At 32.2% G+C, this 10,762-nt stretch overlaps 1 protein-coding gene across 1 annotated transcript; it reads left to right on the plus strand.

Annotated features, from left to right (window-relative positions):
• Window positions 1-7,158: 7,158 nt before the first annotated feature.
• On the plus strand, window positions 7,159-9,592 carry LOC115987496 (exopolygalacturonase-like). Its single transcript, XM_031111071.1, has 4 exons — window positions 7,159-7,315; window positions 7,531-7,839; window positions 8,486-9,001; window positions 9,128-9,592. The coding sequence occupies exons 1-4, from the start codon at window positions 7,196-7,198 to the stop codon at window positions 9,359-9,361; spliced, it is 1,179 nt and encodes a 392-aa protein (XP_030966931.1). The 5' UTR covers window positions 7,159-7,195; the 3' UTR covers window positions 9,362-9,592.
• The last annotated feature ends 1,170 nt before the right edge of the window (window positions 9,593-10,762 follow it).

A 10,762-nucleotide genomic window follows, 5' to 3' on the forward strand; every position in this document is an offset into this window, starting at 1 on the left:
TGCAACCACCCCCTGGCTATCCACACTCAGGCAGTCAAGTTTGCCGCCTTCGCCGTGCTCTTTATGGCCTCAAGCAGGCTCCTTGAGCTTGGTTTTAAAATTTTAGTTCAGTTGTTGCTCAGCAGGGTTTCACTTCGAGTCCTCATGACACTGCTCTCTTTATTTGAAGATCCTCTGCTGGTATCACTCTTATTCTTCTTTATGTTGATGATATGATTATTACTAGAGATGATTCTACAGGTATCCGCTCTCTTCAGCACTTCCTTAGTCAGCATTTTGAGATGAAAGATCTGGGCACTCTCAGCTATTTTCTTGGGCTTGAGGTTACCTTATCCTCTGATGGATACTATCTTTCCCAAGCTAAATATGCTTACGATCTTCTCTCCAAAGCCGGTATCACCGACAACAAGACTGTTTCCACTCCTTTAGAATACAATGCAAAGCTCACACCCTTGGACGGTGAACCTATATCCGATGCTACTTGCTATCGTCAGTTGGTTGGCAGTTTGATCTATCTCACTGTTACTCGTTCGGATATTTCACATGCTATAGGTATGGTTAGTAAGTTCATGGATGCACCTCGTTCTGTCCACTATGTTGCTGTTCTTCGGATTCTCCGATATGTCAAAGGCACACTTTATCATGGTCTGCATTACTCCTCTCGATCTTCTCTCGAGCTTCATGCTTATTCAGATGCTGAATAGGCAGGTGATCCAACTGATCAATGCTCTATCATAGGTTTCTATTTCCTGTTAGGAGCTTCTCTTGTCTCGTGGCACAGCAACAACAAGGATATGGTTTCCCGTTCCAGTACTGAGGCTGAGTATCGTGCCCTTGCCGACACCACTTGTGAGCTTGTTTGGCTTTGCTGGCTCTTGGCTGACATGGATGCTCCACAGCCCACTGCCACTCCTCTTTATTGTGACAATTGTAGTGCTATCTACATTGCTCATAAAGATGTCTTCCACGAACGTACCAAGCATATTGAGATCGACTGCCACATCACTCGCCAGCATCTCAAGAAAGGAAATCTCAAGTTGTTCTCCATGTCCTCTGCTGACCAGTCTGCTGATATCTTTACCAAGACTCACCCGCCTGGTCGTCTTCGAGATATTATATCCAAACTCCAGTTGGCTTTCTCCTTACCACCTCGAATTTGAGGGGGGATGTTAGTGTATAGCTTAGACTAGTTTAGCTCATTGGGCTTAGCCTAGTATATTGTACTTGTAGTTTACTCCTTTTACTTGTACTGCACACATACCTAACCTATATAAGGCTCTCCATTGTACATTATTATACACACATTAATATACAGACTATTCAGTCTTTCTCTCACACTTTATATTGTTAACAATTTTAAAGAGCCCAAAAAATCATTTTAAAAAAACCCTGAGTCTGAATTAGGTATGAATATCCATGGTAAAATATCGGAGATGGGTGTATAATAGGATGGAGCTATATATTGAATAGGGGGGCAATGACCCCCCTATTTAAAAAAAAAAATATATTAGTCTATTAATAGGTATTAATTTTAGTAATTTTGTTCAATAAAATTACACTTTGCCCTCTCTTAACAATGCCATCAATTCTTTTAAGAGTAATGTTATAACCACAATCTTTTTTACAACATTTTTACAAACTATAGAGGTAGCAAATTCTTAGTTGTTCGCACACTTGCATCACTTTTTACTTATCGATAACCACTTACCACATTAGCAATTTGTAAAATTTTGTAGTTTTATCATTTTTCACTTTTAAAGGCTATAAAAAATTAATTGATTAAATCTAAAACAAAAAAAGCCCAAAAACAATTAGCATAACAGCAAAAATTACAAATAATAAAGTTAAAAAAAAAAAATTAAGCCCAAACAACCTATTTTTATTCAAAACAAACAACTTGATTTTTTAAAAATTTTTACACAAAAATTCTCAATGGTAAAGCAGTAAAGTCAAAGGGCGAAATTGCTGCACACAGCGAGCAGCGAGGCTGCCCCCCTAACTTTAAGTCCTGGCTCTATCCTTGCAAGGTGGTAAATGATACAACTCATAGGTTTGAAATATTATCCTAAAAGAAAAAGTCATACTTGTGCCTTAGTTTTAGGCTGGTTTAATAAACGAACTGAGCCCAAGTAAATAAAATTGTTTACAAACATGCTAGTGAACAATAAGGCTCAATAAAAATAAGTTGAGTCTGGGCTCATTTATGAGTTTGGTTATAAGCTTGAAATGTGCTTGAAAAATAAACTTATATTTTACTAAGCCTTTAATTAATTGAGGGTTGGAACCACTTATCCAAACCAAATGTGCTTGATAATATTCTTATTGAGCTAAAATTTAATCTTGATATTAAATTTGAGCTTCGCTTGACTAATAAATTAAGCTAAGCCAAACCGAATCTTAACCTTTTAGTCTTTTTATGAGCTCGAGTTCGATCATTTTTTGTAGGCTTGGTTTGAGCTTGAACCAAACCTAAATATGTTACATTTATTGTTGAGCCAAGTTTGAATATTCAATATTTGAAAAAAGCTTGATTTGTTTACATCCTTAGCATTATGACTATTAGTTGCTTTTGCTACCAATAGTATTGAAGGAAAAAGCAGCATTTGAATACTACGTATCACAATTTTACACATACATTCCTTTTTAGCATTTTTCAAATTAATGTCTCCTAAATTTTTTATAAAGAGTACATATCAGTTATCAAAAATTAAGTCTTGTCAGACAGTCGATGCAGTGATAACACAGTAAAAGGTTAGTGCCACAGTTACAAAATGTTTAGTATTTATTACCTGATTACAATATCTGAAATTAATGTCTCTAATTTTTATGATGATGGGAAAGGAAGGATATAGAGTTAGCCAAATTGAAAGACAATGTTTTCTTTACTATCACATGTGCTGTGACTCCAATACTATTAATTTCTCCTCTGAAACATCATCAAATACTTGATTCAAAACTCTCTCTTCAGGGACGGAACTACCTTAGGGCTGAGGGGGGCCATGGCCCCTGCCAGCCTTTGGAAAAAAATTCCCTAGTATATATATTAAAAAAAAAAAAATTTGGCTCTAAAATTAATATACTTGGCTCCCCTCTCCCAAATAATTTACAAGTTGACCCATGAAACCAAAAATGGAAAAAAATTATCAAATCATCCCTTGTCTGGTTGTCCCAAGAATATCAAGAAAAACATTTAGCTAAACATTTGGATAATTTACAAATCCGGTTAACAAAGAAAATCTACAAAACAATTAACATATTCAGATAATAAAAAAAAAAAATCTTTGGACATGGTGTAAGTAAAAAAAAAATTATAACAAATCAATTATAAATCCTAGCAAAACAAATCACAAAAACCCAATAATCTTTATCCAATTTCTACCTCTCATTTGAGAGCTCTTTGTCCCTCTCAAATGACTCCACCCTATAGTTATAGAGACAACTCCTATGTTGCTAATCACTCCATCCAAACACCAATTAGGGTCACCAGTAACTTGAATCAGTTGGTGTCTTTAACTCAACCCATGAAAAAAAATTATTTTTTTAAAGAGTTGCTACTCTTCAACACAACCCGTGGATTTTTTTTTTTTTTTTTGAATGATAGAATTTTATTGATTTTTAATGTTTCATTAACTTTGGGACACACTTGGCATGCATGCATGCATAAATGTAATACACGTGTGAAACAACAATCTACTGTTTTGTGCCTTACCTAAACTACCACTAGAGCATGTGTGTGATTAGTCTATTGGCAATAAACTTTGTGCCTTAGCTAAATTAATGTAGTGATGGGAAAGGCTTTATTATTTAATTAGTTGAAAACTCAAAGTTACCGTTCATTATCAAGTGATTGTTTAACAAAACTCTTTTTCTTTTCATTTTTTACTACTTTCTCAAAATGACAAATTTTTAAAGGAAAAGATCTCATGTATTTATGCTACCTCAACCTTAACCAAGTAATTATTAAAAAAAAAAAAAAATCCTTAACCAAGACACCAATAACTGTCCCACTATTTTTCTCATTGAATATTAGTGCATGATATTGATTAACCATTATTTTAGTTGTTTTTATTAATGCAATATTAGACATGGATTTAAACTTTTAACTATAGTTTTTTTTTTATTTTTATTTAGAATATTTTATATATAGCATTATGAAGTTATTAGGTATAGAATTATGTGAAAATAATAAATAGGTTTTAAAAAAAAATTATAATATGGATATAATAAAGAATTGGTCTAACCTCAGTCAGACCTTGAAATTATCAAGATGTGTTAATTAACTTACAGAACTCTTAATTATAAATATCTATCATTGATTTAAAAAAAAGAAAAGAAAATAATGCTAATAATGCATTGTTGTCAACCTCTAGTATTAATATTCCAACTTTTTAAAATTCTTGAATAAAGAACTTTGGCTTCCCCCTAAGTTTGAATCCTGGTTCCGTCCTTGCTCATTTAGTTGTAGCAAAAATGGGTGATTTAAAATAGCTCGCCAATTGCGAATCTCTTCACATGATCCCTTACAAAGTAGCAATTCAAAAAATGTTGTGCTATTTTTGGAATTTGGTTTGTAATGTTTGGTAATTCAGAAGAAATCCAAGACATGACGTTGCAATGTAACGAGAAACCCCATGATGTCTTTTCAGTGAACATCATCTAGTGAACAAATATTTGGGAGTTCCTCTTATATACCATCCTTAACCGTTTTAGGAGAAAGGAACCATGTTAAAAAAGTTGTTTCTTACATAGTTGGCAAATTAGTCGAGTAAAAAAATTATCTATAATTGTTGTCAAAGTGATTCTAATTTCTGAGAATGAAACGAGGAAGAGAGAGGCCTCTCTTTATTAATTAAAAATATTTATGTATTTGAAGCATTATAATAGGTGGAAAAGGGATATGAGGGAAATAAAAGAAGAGATTAAATGCCAAAAGATAGCTACTTGGATTAGGCATTTTATTTTATTTTAATGGTAATTAATCCCTAAACCTATACCATGCATTTAATCAGTATTGGGTTGTGTGATAAGAAATTAGCTTTCATGGGTTTAGGTAACTATAGAAAAACCAGCAATTGCTTATAGTTTATTTGTTTACAATTCAGTAATTGAACTAGCAAGATACAAGTAGCTTTTGTAATGGGATGTAATTCAAAATTTGCTGAAACAATGTTTAAAATTTAGTAACATGTGAAAACTTGACCAACTTGAATAAAATGATTAAAAAAAAAATAGAAAGAAAAAAATATCTAGAAATACTTGGAAGTTTAAGATGGTGCACTTATGCTCAAGTAATTAAACTTGAGGCCATATGTAAAAATAAACGCTCCTTTAAAGTAAACTAATCAATGAGGGTAAGATTTCAGTTTTTTGTCATGTGTTTGTTAGAAAATTGGAAGGATGAGAAATAAATAAAAATGTATTTTTTAGTTAGTTGAGAAGAAAGAGATTGAAACTTGTACTAATTTATGGGCAAGACTTAAGTACAGTACTTAGGTGCTGTTCCTTAGATTCCCCGATTAAGATTCTGCCATGTGAATTTTTTCTCGTGGAATAGAAATGCATAATTTAGTTAAGTAGTCATATGGCTCAATCTTAAGTGAGGAACTTAAGAAATAGCACTTAAGGTATTGTTCCTAAGTTTTGTCCTTAATTTATTGATACCCTTATGTCTTATCTCTTAAGAAATATTTTTCTTATAACATATCAATTTAAAATATTTATTTTCATAGTCCAGTAAAATGAAAGGAATTAAAGTTTTTGGACAAGGCCTCTGTCTAGTGACCTTTGAATGGAATCTTAGAGGTTTATTGGTATAGATAAATGATGTTTCTTCACGCTTTATGATGTTCTTATTGTCAATCATGACTAAATTTTTTTAACAAAAATTCAAGGTTTTCTTCTTAAAAAAAAAAACACTTCCTTTGATATTCTTTGTAATATTTACTACTAAGTAACTTTTCATAACAATATTGGGACCCATTAAGTACCACATAATATTTTGGAATTGATTGTAGCATGAAGTGGAAATTTGTGATCGGGAAAGTTTTTTCCATTTCTACCGTTGCTAAGCATGAAAATTCAAAACAAAAATTTAGGAAAATAAACCGATAAAAGAATTGTGTACTCATTTGCCTAAGCTTAAAAATGAAAATAAAATGGAAGTACAATAATAATAATAATAATAATAATAATTATTATTATTATTACTATTAAGTAGACTTACTTAAAGCAAGATAGATTACCAAAAGATATTAAAACACCAAAATAACAATTTCTTACCTTAATTGGATAATCTATATATATATTAATAGGTAAAGCTTAGACAAAATCCAATTAGATTCTATAATTGAAGTCCAATTTTGCAACATATGTCCTAAATTATTTATTTTTAGAGAGAGTTATTTTTTAATTTTGAAGTAAAATGTGGGACCATATCATAAATATCCATTCAAGTGAGTTATTGCATTAGATAATCTTTAGTATTCAGTTTTTATTTAAAACTCCACAATTTTAAACAGGTGGAAGTCTTTTATTGGAATGGTGGACCACATCACTTGTCCACCATGAGAACCCCATAATTTCTCTAAATATAGCCACACTTCTTCCTATTTTATTTTTGTTTAATGTATGCATTATATGAGCGTAATGCCGCCCATTATTAAAATTGATATTTTTACCTCGAGTAATGCTACAGTTACAAACTATTTTATAATATTTTTATAAATTATTAATGTGGCCAACTTCATATTGATTTTCATCTAGGCTCATTATTAACATCACTTTTTCATTTACCAATAACCACCCACAATATTAGCAATTTGTAAAAAAAATTTCTAAAAAAGTTTGCATCTCTAGCATTACTCTTTTACTTGGTTAACCGCTAACAATCATTTGTGTCTAAGAGAAAATCAAGGAATTTGGATTTAGTAGTTAACCATTAATGGTCATTTTTGTGTCAAGGATTTGATTTCGGGGAATGATTTTAGGGAATGAGAGCTTGACAAATAAGGCAAAGTGAATTAAATCCCTTAAGTTTTTTAGCATAATTCAATCGTAAAATTAGTTAACATTAGTTGAATAGCTCAATGGTGGTGAGCTCACGTATTGAAGTATAAATAGCTTCAAACCAAATGGGGTATTCATCATTCCGTACAACAAATTGGCAATAGCAAGCAAATAATTGAAGAACAATAAGATGGGAAAGAATTTTAGCATTGCAACAGTTTCCTTGTTATTGCTGTTGACATCCACCAATGCTGGGCAGGTCTTTGACGTTAAATCATATGGAGCACAGACTAATGGCGATATCACTCAGGTAAAAATATGTGTACGTAGTGCAATTAACCATACTTAATTAACATGAAAAGTGTGTTCAACTTAATTCGTAAAGCCTTTTAACATCATATAAGAGAACTTAGGTTCAAACTCTATTTACACTAAAACCCAATTGGTTTCTTGACTAGATTGATAAAACATTAACATGAAAAATAATTGTAATATGCTGATTTTGATTTTTCATAATGTGTTTAGGCTTTGACACAAGCTTGGAAAGCTGCATGTGTAGTAGCAGGAAGTAAAGTTGTGATTTCAACGGGAACTTACAAACTAGGTTTAGTGACTTTGTTGGGTCCATGCAAAGGTGCTATTGAGTTTAACCTTCAGGGCACCCTACAAGCCCCATCAGACATTGAATCCTTCAAAGGGAAAGATGGTTGGGTCGTTTTTGAAAGGATTGACAGTCTTACTGTGTCAGGCGGTGGAGTTTTTGATGGCCAAGGACAAATGGCATGGCAAAAAAATAATTGTGCGAAAAAGTACAATTGTGACATACTTCCTATTGTAAGATTTAAATCTCAAAATAATTAGCATTTACATTTCCATAATTTTCTACTTAGATATATATAGTCACTACAACTTTACAAGCTTTATCCATTACTAAAAAGCAATTCAAGCATTTATATGTTAGAGAATGCTAAAGATAATATAAATGATATGGTAAATGTGTCACAACTCACAAAGGAAGTAATTCAACATTTATATATGAGAAAGCCTATGGAGTATGGACACAACATTTTGTGCACAACACTAATGAGACTATGAGTGATAGAGAAAAAAAATTATGGTTAAATCTGAAAGTGATAGTTTGCCAATCTCAATCGCACATGTCATCAAGTTGTGACAAAGTGTATGTGGTTTAAGATAAGAATTATTTATAAAAGATGATATTGTTGAAGTAGTACCAACCACGTTCATTAACGCATTAGGTTGTAAGTTGTTATGTGATAATATTTCTTATAATTTTTTCATTTTTCCTATTTATTTTGTTGATTCAATGATGCTAAAAAATTTATTAACAAACCAATTTGTACTTTTTTCTGAATCGTTAGCATTTTACTAAATATGACATTTTTTTAGGTGAATATTTAAATGAAACTTGAGCATTCATATTTTGTGTTTAATTTATCTAACTTGTAATCATGAACAGAATATAAGGTTCAACTTCATCACTAATTCAATAGTCCAAGACATTACATCGAAGGACAGCAAATTTTTCCATATCAACCTTCTGGAATGCAAGAACTTGCAATTCCAACATGTTACCATAACTGCACCCGGAGATAGCCCCAACACTGATGGAATCCACATAGGACGGTCATCTCAGATCAACATTACCGATGCCAATATTGGAACAGGTGATGATTGCATCTCCATTGGAGATGGAACCCAAGATATTACTATTAAGCAAGTAACTTGTGGACCTGGCCATGGCATCAGTATTGGAAGTCTTGGAAGGTACGAAAACGAACAACCTGTTTCAGGAATCAGAGTTATTGGTGCCACTCTTAGCAATACAAAAAATGGTGTTAGAATCAAAACATGGCCTGCTTCCCCTTCTGGGACTGCTTCTGGTATACATTTCGAGAATGTTATCATGGACAATGTTGGCAATCCTATCCTCATTGATCAAAACTACTGCCCAAACAATCAATGCTCAAATGAGGTTATTATAAATATCACAAATATATACACACATTTTGATGTTAGAAGTTAAAAAAAGGATAAACAAATTACAGATTCTAATATCAAATTATTGGATGGAATTTTTGTTTGTTTGTTTTGTTTTCAGTCTCCCTCTAATGTTAAGATCAACAATGTTAGCTTCAAGAACATTACAGGAACCTCTTCAACATTGGAAGCTGTGAAGCTTGTTTGCAGTAAGAGTGTACCATGCCAACAAGTGGTGGTTGCTGACATTGATCTCGCATACAAGGGAAGTGGATCTGCTACTTCCACTTGTGTTAACGTCCGTCCTGTGGTTTCAGGCAAGCAGAACCCTTCTACTTGTACCAAAAAAATTTAACTAATGCGGTATGAAGAAATACTATCTACAGACAAGTTATAGAAATTCTGTTCTAAATAGAATCTCATTTACCTGTGTCCAGCATGTTCCCTTTAAAAAAAAATTGGGGAATGTTGCTTAGTTATTTTTTGAATTGTTTAAGTTCAGCCTTTGGCTGAAAGCTTCTATGATTTGTAGTGTTGTAATAGATAGTATTTATTATGTTATGTTATAGATATTATTTATTTTGAATTGGGGAATTTTGGAGAATGTTGTATATATATTATAAAGAAAAAATAAAATAAATTAGAGTAAAGAAACATAAATATTTTGAGATATTAAAAATTAGTTTAGTAGCAACGCATTACTAAGATCTATTGGGGATATTACACAAAGTAATAATGGAAGAACAAGGTTAACACAAAATATAAACAAAAAATAGATAACTTGGAGGCACTATATCATTTTCCTAAGACAATATCTCCTCCCCCCTCCCTACACTTTTGTTGCTAAAGGGTTATCGTAAAGTTGTCTTTAGTATACAACCAAGATGTTAGGTTCTACAGATAGCAATTCTGGAGAATGACCATAGGATTTCTTGTGTTTCTCTCAAACTTACTATTTTGTGGAATTAATTATTTTTTCAAGTGAACATAAGCCATTATTTATACCCATAGGGTTATATTTCATCAAAAGGCACGTATGGAGAGTTAAAACGTTTTGTAAAACCGTTAATAAGGCTTGAAACCTCTTCAACCTTTCTAAACAGTCACCAGAAAATTCTACAGAAAATCCCGTTTCATGAAGAGTGTACCACTACTACACTACACATGTGTTGTAGTGGTACACTCTTGCCTTCAGCCAAGGCTTATAAGGCATGAGTGGGGCACATCTTTCTTCAATGTGGGAGCAAGTCTCAAAAACTGCTCACGTTGCTTGCAAAGAACAAAGCCGTGCGGGTCCTTCGGCCCCAAAGCAAACAAACTGATTGCGGGTGGATCTTCCCCCACAAATGTAGTGATGGGAAACCCTTTATTATTTAATTAGTTGAAGACTCAAAGTTACCGTTCATTATCAAGTGATTGTTTAACAAAACTCTTTTTCTTTTCATTTTTTACTACTTTTTCAAAATGACAATTGTTTAAAGGAAAAGATCTCACATATGTATGCTACCTCAACCTTAACCAAGTAATTATTAAAAAAAAATCCTTAACCAAGACACCAATAACTGTCTCACCCTTTTTTTCATTGAATATTAGTGCATGATGTTGATTAACCATTATTTTAGTTGTTTTATTAATGTAGTATTAGACATGGATTTGAACTTTTAACTATAGTTTTTGAATTTTTTTTTTTTAGAATCTTTTATATATAGCATTATGAAGTTATTAGGTATAGAATTATGTGAAAATAATAAATAGG

This window comes from Quercus lobata, chromosome 4 (genome assembly GCF_001633185.2).
Source record: "Quercus lobata isolate SW786 chromosome 4, ValleyOak3.0 Primary Assembly, whole genome shotgun sequence".
NCBI lineage: Eukaryota > Viridiplantae > Streptophyta > Magnoliopsida > Fagales > Fagaceae > Quercus > Quercus lobata.

What these genes read in the sequence shown, in the direction of transcription:
- LOC115987496 (XM_031111071.1), top strand. Translation starts at nt 7,196, where the DNA reads ATGGGAAAGAATTTTAGCATTGCAACAGTTTCCTTGTTATTGCTGTTG. An exon ending in CTAATGGCGATATCACTCAG is followed by an intron (nt 7,316 to 7,530) that starts GTAAAAATATGT and finishes TAATGTGTTTAG; the next exon opens with GCTTTGACACAAGCTTGGAA. An exon ending in ACAATCAATGCTCAAATGAG is followed by an intron (nt 9,002 to 9,127) that starts GTTATTATAAAT and finishes TTTTGTTTTCAG; the next exon opens with TCTCCCTCTAATGTTAAGAT.